The sequence below is a fragment of the Diadema setosum genome, chromosome 11 (assembly GCF_964275005.1).
Source record: "Diadema setosum chromosome 11, eeDiaSeto1, whole genome shotgun sequence".
NCBI classification, from domain to species: domain Eukaryota; kingdom Metazoa; phylum Echinodermata; class Echinoidea; order Diadematoida; family Diadematidae; genus Diadema; species Diadema setosum.
The window spans coordinates 10,161,951-10,173,996 of NC_092695.1; the positions used below are offsets into that span (position 1 = coordinate 10,161,951).

The window sequence follows — 12,046 nt, forward strand, 5'->3', positions numbered from 1 at the left end:
TGCACCATTTACAACATAAAAATGCAAAAAGTTCTCACGTGGGGGGGGGGGGGTTCTCCCTCCAAAAAGTTCTCACCGTGGGAGGGGGAACACCCCCCCCCCCCCGTTCCCTCCACTCGCTCCCTTCGCATAGTAACCACACAGGCCGCACTCCCAATTATAGCACAAGATCATTATCCAGGCTGCGCCGGTGCATCTAAGCAGGGAGTTTCAAGTCGATAAAAGATGCAGAAAGATGCATCAAATTGCACCATTTACAACATCAAAATGCCAAAAGTTCTCCCCGCTCGGGCTCGGTCACTTGGCTCCCTTAAAAAGTAACCGCCCTCCCAAGATCACAGGATCCATTATCCAGGCTACGCCGGTGCATCTAAAGCGGGGGAGGGGTGACCTTGATAGTAAGTTGATACACTCAGCATTTGTTCTCATATTTCAGGGCAGAATAAAAACTTGGCTGTGCTAGTATAGCTGAACAAGCAGACAACCCTATAGGCTGCACACAGAACTGGAATACCGTCACATTGAGAGGAGATGTACTTGGTGTCTGCAGTTTTACTGGTATTAGGCATACCAGTAGTCATGTGTGAGCAGTTTCTGTGTAATAGCATTGTTTACACAGCAACCAAGAATGAGGTTTAATAGCTTTTAATAGTAAAATTGCTTCATTGATATGATTGTGTTCATTATTGTGTGAGCCACAATAATGGAGGGTTTGCAAATTGATAATTGCTCTCTGACTACATTTCGACAAGCAACATTTGAGTTTTGTAATCTCGCTCTAGGCCATTCACAATTTGAAAAGTTTGGTGGGTGTTGTGAAAATGGCACTGAAACACCTTTTTCTATCTGGTTGGAAGGATTCAATTTCGTTATTGAACCTTTCCATTTCAGTGATGAGGAGAAGGCTTGGGTTTTGGTGAGCAACCTCACGGGGCCAGCAAGAGAGGAGATAATATATTGCTTGTCGAAGGAGGAACAGAGGAGTTTTAAAGCGGTAGTTAAGGCTCTCCGTTCATGTTTTAGTAGGGAGAATTCTCACTATTTGCAATGCTTGTTCCACAATCGTGTCCAGCATGATAATGAGGACTTGGCAGACTTCAGCAGAGCTCTCATGCGTCTCTATGCAAAAATAGTGGATGCTGCAGACGATGAGACAGAAGCTGCAGCATTGGGGCAGCTGAGAGATGAAGCTCTGTCAAGTCAGTTTATCAATGGGACACGGGATGTGAGGGAACGGGTCATGTTGAGGCGCCTGTATTTCCAAAATTGGGGCGGCAAGTTTGAAGTGCTTCGGAGGGAAGCATTGTTCATACTCTATGGTGGTCGTATGCCGAGAAGAGATGGGCTGAATGATGTGAATGTAGATGCTGGAACACATGATGTGTTCACTGAGCCAGTCATTCAGCAGCAAGATCTCTCGGGTACAGCTACCATGGAGATGAATGAAGAAGCATCTGCTCTTTTGAGAGAACAGTCGCAAAGGGAAGGTTGTGTTAGTGCAAGTGGGGGTGGTGCAAAATTTGATGCAGGGGGACAGGGGCATGATAAGGGTGACAAATGGTTTGATGCCAAGGAGGAATTGGATGCTGGGGTGCATATATCTAATGGTAGAATCCTTGGACGGGGATACCATGACGGATCCCACTTTGTCATATCATGATGTCCAAGAGCATGTAAATAGGCAGTCACCAACCACTCCGGTAGCACACAAGTTGCGGTTGGCTTCAAAAGGGGGGAAGATTACTGATGTTGATATGGATGCCAGTATCTTTGTGATGACTGAGGTGCGCCCATCTAAGAATAATGTATGGGATCATGTAAATGTTCAGAGAATAGTTTTGGGTCCCTGGGAGTCGAATTGGAGACCAGATTGTGTTAAATGTCTTCTGGCTGCAGGATAGATTATTTTCCATTATCATCAATGGTAAATAAGTTTGGTTGTCAATTGAGAATTTGATATGTTCATCTGGATATTTTTGTTGCGGACCAACAATATTTGACTCTTAATGTAAATTTGTGTTGAGAGCACAAAACTTTGACACTGGGATAAGAAAAGAAAGGTTTTGTGTAGTTATGCAACTTCATCAGTTAAGTGAAATGATAATGTAGCGGCAGTATTGATTTATTCAAGAAATATTTGATTGGAACAAATTTAGGCTGTTACGCCCCTTTAAAGTTCAGACCGTTACCTTGGATACACCGTCAAGTGCGCATTCCTTCGGATGCTTGCGCACTGATTTGTTCTACGTACTAGTATGCTGCATGCGTACTGACATGATAGCCACGCAAAAGACATGGGCCAAGATGCAAGACATGATCAAAAAGAATGAGTTTGGATCTGTGATTGATTTACTTTAGGAACCTAAACAGTTTGGTAAGAGAAATTATGATGAAAACAGCTGAATATTTGATTGCTGTAGCTTTGTTTAATCATTTGTGTAGTGATATGTGTTGTGTTGTTAGCTTGTAATCGAGTTCAGAATTCAGGTTGACATAACGATTCGATACGGTGTTCGTATAGAAAGTGATTACACGTAGAACAATACGGTACGCTGTAGGTATTGATTATCGTATGGTTGAGGGGTCTAGATATCGCGCACGAAAATTTGAAATGCTCTTATAATAGAAGTTATTTCATAATCGTACCTGAATTTCTCAATGACTATCACGAAAATGCAGAAAAATCACCTCCCAGAATCTCCTGATGATACGATGACGGAGTAGTGCGCTGTCGCCGTTTGTATGTCGGACTTTTTTTTATGCGTTCAATTTCTCGGGGTATGTAAAGATCGCGCAGCTGCCCTCTGTAGTTTCATGCGTGAAAGTGTCTTCCCCTCTGCGGCTGTAACGTGCTCCGGCTTTCGTAGAATATTTTTTCACTTGATATTAGATTTGTCCCTGTTAAGCAACAGCAGTTTTACCTAACTTGTGTATATTATTGTTATTATTATTATATGTGTTATTACTATTATTAGTATTATTATATGTGTTATTATTATTTATATTATTGTTATTATCATTATTATCATTATTACTATTATCACCACCACCATCATCGATCATCATAATCATCATCATCATTATCATTTTCATTATTATTATTATCACTTCCACCACCATCATCATTTTATCATTCTTATTATCATTATTCTTATCATTGATATTTTCATAATCGTTAATGATTTTCATTTATAAAGTTTTCTTACAATATTTCTAATCACTTTAACCAATAATATACACGTAATATAAAATGGAAAAAAGTAAAATATGAACATATATTTTGTGTGTGTGTGAGTGTGTTTGTGTGTGTGCTCACCCATTCGTCACCCTCTCATTTTCGTCACTCATTTGTCACACTCTCATCTAATTTGTTTTCTTCAGTATCATTATAATGGCCCTCCCCTGTCACAAATATATCACAAGTTAGCGCAAGAAATCACAAGCAAATTCAAATTGAAATCACACTTCAACTTCGATAGACTGAAATATTTATTCCTTTGTAATATTATAATCGTTGTGTTAAAATTTGACTTAAAACAACATTTATTAACAGTATTTCAGCGTAGCTGGCAGTAGGGACCTATACATTGTTCTTGTGTATGATGACGTCACGTGGTAAATGATCGATCGAACAAATTACGAATTTTATCGACTACGAACGAGACAAGCGAGACGACACGTCTAGGCTACAACATCCTTAGAACAGATTTTAAGGGAAGGTAGGTTTGTGCAAGGTAAAAAATTTGAAATTTAGTGGAAAATTTGTTGGAAATCAACATTTCTTACCTGCTTCCTTCTCATGTTGAGCGGTAAGTCAGGTATGTTTATTCCATGGGCGTATCGGCAAATTTTGCGCTTAGTCCTACGCGTAATATCGCTTGCTATACGCAGTTACGCTATGCGCGATCATTAGGTCCCTGCGCGAGACCTAGTACCCTTACTATACATGATTCCTGCTTAGCAGGCAGGGAAGAGAAATGTTGGAAGTGTGAGTGTATGATTGAAGCTTACAATACTGTGTATGTTTTATTTAGGAATAATATAAGACTCCATATTTAGAAGAATATTGTGTTATGGTCATATAGGAATGAGAATCATATTAAAGGATTCAACTTTGTCACTTTCACAGAGCTGTATACTGTTAGATTTACACACGTATATGTACGTATACCGTACAGTCAATACAATCCCATACATAACTGCAGTTAGAGGGCTAACTTATTCAATGTTTTTGAAGGGTTAGTTTCTTTTTTGGTGTATCATATGGATGTTGAGGTGTCAAAAGGAAAGACATTCAAGGGTTTAAAGGGAAAGATGATCTTGGATTTATTTTTATTGTAAGAAAGGCAGGCTGCATTTCATGATAGTGTTGTAGGGATGCAATTGCATCATTTGAACTTAATTATGTGAGTGATAGAGATAAAGGTCACTTCATAATGTACACTTTGTTTGAATGATCAGAGTAAACAGGTGTGATAGAGTCAGGTCATTTAGAACAATATCATTATTTCATGGTGCAGTGTATTTGTACACTGAAAAATGCAGTACCATATACATCAGATATTGAGTCAGAATACAGCTGTATGTCTCAACAAGACATTGATGGGTTAATGTTTATTACCGAACACTTGCATATTTAGTGCACTGCATGTGGTTGCTGCACATATGGTTGCATGCATTTGGGTTAACAGTGTAAGGTTGTTACTGTTGTTTATGTTAGTTGCACAAATCGAAAGGTGTTTCGATTATTACAAGTATTAAGTATATTTGGAAGACACAGAAATAATTACACTTGACAAGCTGCTCAAGGTAGTGATAACTAAGCATTTATTATTTCCTTTCTCTTTTTATAGTGAACCACAAGTTAGTGTGTACCACAAGTTCGGGTTCGACACCAGTATGCAAGCACACAAGTACACAAGTTGGTGTGTTCCACAAGTTTGGTTCAACACAAGTTCGTGTTTGTCACAAGTACACGAGTCCAGCTGGTATTGATGTCTTCAATAAATGAACGAACCTGTGCGTTCCAACTGTGACTGACTGAAGTAAACTTTCACCTTTATGTAGTACGTGTCTACATACAGTTCACAAACTGGATCCAAAATGGAAGGTCCACTGCATGATAGTCCCAGCCCATCTAGTGACGTTGCTGATGAACAACCGGTCGTCAGTGATCCTCCCCAGGATAGAGCTACCTCAGGATTGGTGGGAAACGCCCAGATTGATGGTATTCTACCGGAACAAGCTATCCCGAGCGTACCAAGACGTAACCCTAACGATTCGGATGACAACAGGTCAACCACGCTATCATCAGCATCACGACGAAGCAACAGGTCCACATCATCTAGAGATAGTGGAAGGACTGCAGCGGCTTCCCGACTGCGTGAGGCCAGAATCAAGTTGGAGCTAGCGAAAGCAAGAAAGGAACAACTGAAAAGGAAACAAGAATTAACAAGAGAACAGTTGAGATTGAATGAAAAACTTGCAAATCTTGAGCTAGAACATGAAATTGAAAATGCAGAAATTGAAACACGTGTACTAGAATGTGAAGTTCATGATGTTGTTGGTAAGCCACAGTACGAAGTTAATGAAAAGAAGGATGAAGTGAAGTCCTCAGTGTTAAATCCTGATGCTCGAGTGTGGTCAGGAGCAAAGGGTAATGGTGTCACATCTGACCCGGTAGAACGTAATAGTACTACGCCAAGTAGTCCAGTTGAATATGGTGAAGTTCGTATGTCATCTCATAATTTGTCTCATGCACCTAACGTTGCTGTAGATGATTGTGTGAGAAGTAGTGATGTGTACAATTCTAACATGAATCCAATATTTCATGCCATTAATGTTGCTTTTAGCTTGCCAAAGCCAGATTTGGTTACCTTTGATGGCAATCCGACTGTGTATCGCAGCTTCATTAACAGCTTTGAGGTTAATGTGGAACAGAAGGTGCTGGATGATAGGACCAGACTCACTTATCTCATCCAGTACTGCTCGGGTAAGGCCCGCAACAGCATCGAGAACTGTGTTCTCATGGAACCACGTGAGGGTTATGCCGAAGCGAAGAGGATTTTGAGAGAGCAGTTTGGACAACCGCACGTGGTGGCGAATGCTCACTTGGATAAGATCCTGAAACGTTCACAAGTCAAGCAGAACGACCATGCAGGACTGTGGGACCTTGCGCGAGATATGAAGCGTTGTGGGATGGTCCTAGCCCAGATGGGATATCTCGCTGATGCAAACGGCTCTGAGACACTACTCAAGATTCAACGTCTGTTACCCATTCACCTTCAAGCAGAATGGGCGAGGAGAGCCCATGCCATGATGGTGAGATGTGTTGTGCCCAACTTCGACTTGATGACAACGTTTGTTGAAGAATCCGCCCAGTTGGCCAGCAACATCTTCGGACGAAACATCGGGAAAGCGATTCCAAAGAACGACAAGTCGATGAAGAAAGAAACACGACCCAGAGGGACAGCCTTTGCAACTCAGAGGGTCGATGAAAACACACCACGTCCCGTCCAAGGCAGTCGAGATCGTCCTGAAAGGAAATGTCCTTGCTGTCAAGGAAAGCACAATCTCACGTCCTGTGAATCCTTCAAGAAGAAAGGGGTAGACGACAGACGAGACGTAGCTAGGAAAGCGAGACTGTGCTTCAATTGCCTACAACCATTTCACTTGGCTGTAGGCTGTCTTTCCAAAGCTCGCTGTGAAGTAACCGACTGTGGTAAGAAGCATCATGCTCTCCTGCACACAACATACAATCCTAGTCGGAACTCTCCTCGGCAAGAGAACCGAGAGGACAGTACAAGGCAAGAAACCCAACAAGGGGTAAAGCAAGATAACCCAAGCTCTTTGAGTGGTAGTCAAGGAGATGAAAGGTCGGGTCGGTCGTTCACCGCTCATTCCTCAAGAGGCAAGATCTGTCTGAGAGTCGTACCCGTAAAGGTTGAAGGAAATGGGAGACAAACTACAACCTGGGCCTTGTTAGATGAAGGCAGCGACGTTTCGCTGTGCACCAAGAGTCTTGTCGACAAGCTAGGTCTCACTGGGACGGAAAGAAGCTTCAAGCTGTCTACGGTGGACCAGACAGGAGCAAGCAAATGTTGCCTTGAAGTTTCCATGTCAGTCCAAGGAGTTATGGGCCAGGAAACCTTGACACTGGACAATGTTTGGACTGTAGACAGTCTTCCAGTCGCCGACGAATGTTTCCCCAACTCAGCAGATGTAAAGGAATGGTCACACCTAAATGACATCGCCCTTCCTTCCATGGATCAAGGAGAAGTGGGGCTATTAGTGGGAGCAGATACCCCAGAAGCATTCTGGAATTTGGAACAGAGAGTCGGCAAACCAAAAGAACCCTATGCAGTTCGAACTCCGCTAGGGTGGACGCTTATGGGTCCTGTGTCCAAGAAGCAACAATCCACGACAAGTTTCCATGCAAATTTTACTCGCCTTGAAGACGAATCCCTCGAACAACAGTTGAAGCAGTTCTGGAGGGTGGACTTTGGCGGGTATCTCAGTCAGGAGAATGTTGGAGATTCGGTGGAAGATCTTCGAGCACTGAAGGTGATGAAGGAATCTGCAGTGATGGTCGATGGTCACTATCAAGTCGCTCTACCGTGGCGCAGTTTTCCACCTGTCCTGCCAAACAATCGTCGTTTGGCCGAGGCGAGACTTGGGTATTTGAAGAAGAGGTTGGAAAGGAACGAAGCCCTACGTGACAAGTACGTAGAGACAGTCAGCGACTACATAGCCAAAGGGTATGCAAAGGAAGTCGAGTGCATACCGTCGGATGTATCAGCTGAGAGCGCCACCCAAGAAGAAGCTTCAAATGAGCCAGTATGGTATCTCCCACACCACGCTGTAGTTCATCCCCGAAAGAAAGACAAGGTTCGCGTTGTGTTCGATTGTGCGGCGAGATATGCAGGAACGTCACTCAATGAACAATTGCTCCAAGGGCCGGATCTTACCAACAATCTAGTCGGCGTGCTTACGAGGTTTCGTCAGGAACAAGTAGCCATAGTCGCCGATATTCAGTCTATGTTCCACCAAGTGAAGGTTCCGCCCAGGGACAGAAACGCCATGAGATTCCTTTGGTGGAAGGACGGTGACTTGGCTCAGGAACCAGCCGAATACTGCATGACTGTACACCTATTCGGCGCCACGTCTTCACCTAGTTGTGCCAGTTTTGCTCTACGGAAGACTGCCGAGGATAATCGCGGACACTTCAATGAAGAAGTGATCGACACAGTGAAAAGGAACTTCTATGTGGACGATTGTCTTAAGTCTGTTAAGGATCGAGCTGAAGCAGTGACTCAAGTAGAAGACATTCGTGACCTGCTCAGTCGTGGATTTCGGCTCACGAAATGGTTGAGCAATGACCGCGACGTCTTAGGTTCCATACCTGAGGAAGATAGGGCAGCATCGGTGTCGAGCCTAGATATCGATGAGCTTCCTGCAGAACGCACTCTAGGAATCCTTTGGGATGTTGAAACAGACTGTTTTGGCTTCAAGGTGCGTCTCCGTGAGAAGCCTGCAACGCGACGGGGAATTCTGTCGATAGCCAGTTCCCTCTATGACCCACTTGGGTTCATTGCTCCCTTTGTGCTGCCAGCCAAGATTCTCCTTCAGAAGTTGTGTAGAGTAGGATTAGGATGGGACGAGCCTATTGGAGCTGAGGACGAGCTAGAATGGCGAAGATGGATGGAAGACATTTCCATGTTGACTGACTTGAAGATCGAGAGATGTTTCAAACCGAATGGTTTCGAAGTCGTGTCAGCTGAAGTGCATCACTTTTGTGATGCCTCCGAAGTTGGATATGCGTCCGTTGCATACCTACGCCTGACTGACAGAACAGGACGGATACATTGTGCCTTTGTTATGGGGAAGTCCCGACTTGCTCCAGTGAAAGTAGTATCCATCCCCAGATTGGAGTTAATGGCAGCAGTGTTGGCCGTGTCCATGGATCAGTTCATCAAGTCAGAGCTTGACATCCAAGTCAAAGACAGCGTCTTTTGGACTGACTCAACGTCTGTCCTTCAGTATATCCGCAGTGAAAGCAAGAGATTCAAGACGTTTGTAGCCAATCGTGTGGCAAGGATTCATGATGCCTCAGAGGTGTCTCAGTGGAGATACGTAGACTCAAGGTCTAACCCAAGTGACGATGGATCGCGTGGCCTGAAGGCACAGGAACTACTCCAGAACCAGCGTTGGCTCAAAGGACCAGATTTTCTGTGGAGAGACAATGACTGGCCCATTCAGCCAGAAGTCTTGGAGTTAAGAGGAGACGCTGAAGTGAAGAAAGCAGTACCAGTATATGCGACAGCAATGAGAGCTCAAGTCAGCGACCTCTTGCATAGGTACTCTTCGTGGAATCAGTTGAGGAAATCCACAGCTTGGCTTCTTCGTTTCAAGAAGCTTCTCCAAGTCAAGGCTAAGGGGGAATCCACGGATGATCTGAAGAAGTCCACTCTATCTGCCGACGAATTGAAACAAGCAGAGAAAGCAATCGTGACTCTGGTGCAACGCGATGAATTCAGCGCTATCCTCGAAGGAAAGCCGATGAGCGGTACAGTCATGTCCAAGCTGAACCCAATTTTGGTGGATGGCATCATTCGAGTCGGCGGAAGACTACAGAATGCACCACTGGATGATGAGATGAAACATCCTATCATTTTGCCCTCTGATCACCATGTGACGAAGCTCGTGATCGTTCATCACCATCACCTAGTAGGTCATTCGGGGGCCGGGATGACCTGGACAGCCCTCAGAGAGAAGTATTGGGTGTTGAAAGGAGGGGCAACCGTGCGAAAGGTGATAGGCAAGTGTTTCTCATGCAAGCGAAGAAACGCCAAGAAGATGGAACAATTCATGGCAGATCTTCCAAGTAGCAGGGTAACCCCAGACAAACCACCTTTCTCTTATGTGGGAATTGATTACTTTGGACCAATCATGGTGAAGCAAGGTCGTAGCCGGGTCAAACGTTACGGGTGCCTGTTTACCTGTCTCAACTGCAGAGCAGTCCACCTAGAAGTAGCAAACACTTTGGACACAGACTCGTTCATAAACGCACTGAGAAGGTTCATCAGCAGGCGAGGTAAGCCATCCAAAATCATCAGTGACAATGGGAGCAACTTTAGAGGTGCGGAACGAGAACTTCGTGAGAATTTGGAAAGTTTGAGCCAAACGCGTGTGACTAACTTCCTCGCAGAGCAAGGTATCGACTGGAACTTCAATACTCCCACAGCTAGTCATATGGGCGGAGCCTGGGAACGGATGGTGAGGTCTGTTCGCAAGATACTTACCTGCTTACTAGGACAGCAAATTGTCAATGATGAAGTTCTGTCCACGCTCATGGCTGAAGTAGAGTCGTTCTTGAATGCTCGGCCACTCAGTTGAATCTTGACCCGAACGATGACGAACCTTTGACACCAAACCACTTGTTGATCATGCGAAAAGGCTCTAGTCTCCCTCCAGGTGTCTTTGATCAGAAGGATGCATATGGCAGACGCAGATGGAGACAAGTGCAATATCTCGCTTCTGTCTTTTGGAAGAGGTGGCAGAGGGAATATTTACTTCTGCTGCAAGAAAGGCAGAAGTGGAATGCCCCAAGACGGAACCTAGCTATCAATGATTTGGTCTTGGTAGCGGATGAAACCACACCTCGCGGACAGTGGCCTTTGGGTAAAGTGGTTGAAGTGTACCCGGGAAAGGATAGACATGTTCGACAGGCTCAAGTGAGGGTCGGAACAAGATTCTTCAAGAGGCCAATAGCAAAGCTCTGTCTGCTCGAAGCCGCTGAAACGTGATATAAGTGGATGACTTAATTGCAGTCATCAGACTTGATACTCTAGCTTAAGAGTTGAATCGAATGTTTGATGTTTGTTTATTCGAAGGTTAAGCAATGCCTTTGAGATGTAAGCACGAGTAAGCCGAAATGACAGTTATTTTAAACTGTAGTTATTTGCATTAAGTACATGCATTTGCTGTTGAACGGTTTGTATGTGTATAGGAAGAATTTCTGCCGCCTGAAGATTGAGGTCAAATGACCATCCTGTAGGTTGCTCATTGGGGGCCGGTATGTAGCGGCAGTATTGATTTATTCAAGAAATATTTGATCGGAACAAATTTAGGCTGTTACGCCCCTTTAAAGTTCAGACCGTTACCTTGGATACACCGTCAAGTGCGCATTCCTTCGGATGCTTGCGCACTGATTTGTTCTACGTACTAGTATGCTGCATGCGTACTGACATGATAGCCACGCAAAAGACATGGGCAAAGATGCAAGACATGATAAAAAAAAAATGAGTTTGGATCTGTGATTGATTTACTTTAGGAACCTAAACAGTTTGTGACCCACAAGTTAGTGTGTACCACAAGTTCGGGTTCGACACCAGTATGCAAGCACACAAGTACACAAGTTGGTGTGTTCCACAAGTTTTGGTTCAACACAAGTTCGTGTTTATTACAAGTACACGAGTCCAGCTGGTATTGATGTCTTCAATAAATGAACGAACCTGTGCGTTCCAACTGTGACTGACTGAAGTAAACTTTCACCTATATGTAGTACGTGTCTACACACAGACCTTATTTTTTTTGAAGTTTTTGATTATTGAACAAAAAGACAATTCATTAATTTTGTGTTGTCTCATTTCAACATGTAGGCCCATAGTTTGGGATTAATGACCTCAGATTATACTAGGTCCTATCAATGAGCATCCTGGTTACAAGGTCTACATCTACCTCAGATCTGTATCTATAAAGATAGATCTAGACACAGGTTTTTTTTTGTGGTCAGAATCTTTATGTTCATCTATCTACTGTAGATTTTATAAATAAATTCTTGCATAGTTTAGAGAAGTACACTAGTACAGTAGGTACACGTAACTACTAGTTTTACAGTGGTAGGATCTAGACCAAGTGGTATCTATTGTTCATACACACATTGGCAGTATTGAGAAGAACTTGGATGACCACCTACACTAGATTTGTCTTTGACTGCCATAGGGCCTACACTTTGTCAAATGCCTACAACATATTTCTGGATATG

The 12,046-nt window shown here is 43.6% G+C and overlaps 1 protein-coding gene across 1 annotated transcript in view; it reads left to right on the forward strand.

The window, feature by feature from the left end:
• The first annotated feature begins 5,103 nt into the window (after positions 1-5,103).
• Positions 5,104-12,046, forward strand: part of LOC140235015 (uncharacterized) — a 12,030-nt gene continuing 5,087 nt past the window's right edge. Inside the window, exon 1 of the mRNA XM_072315054.1 lies at positions 5,104-10,275. Within this exon, the coding sequence (XP_072171155.1) occupies positions 5,104-10,275 (5,172 nt within the window). The remainder of the gene's footprint in view (positions 10,276-12,046) is intronic.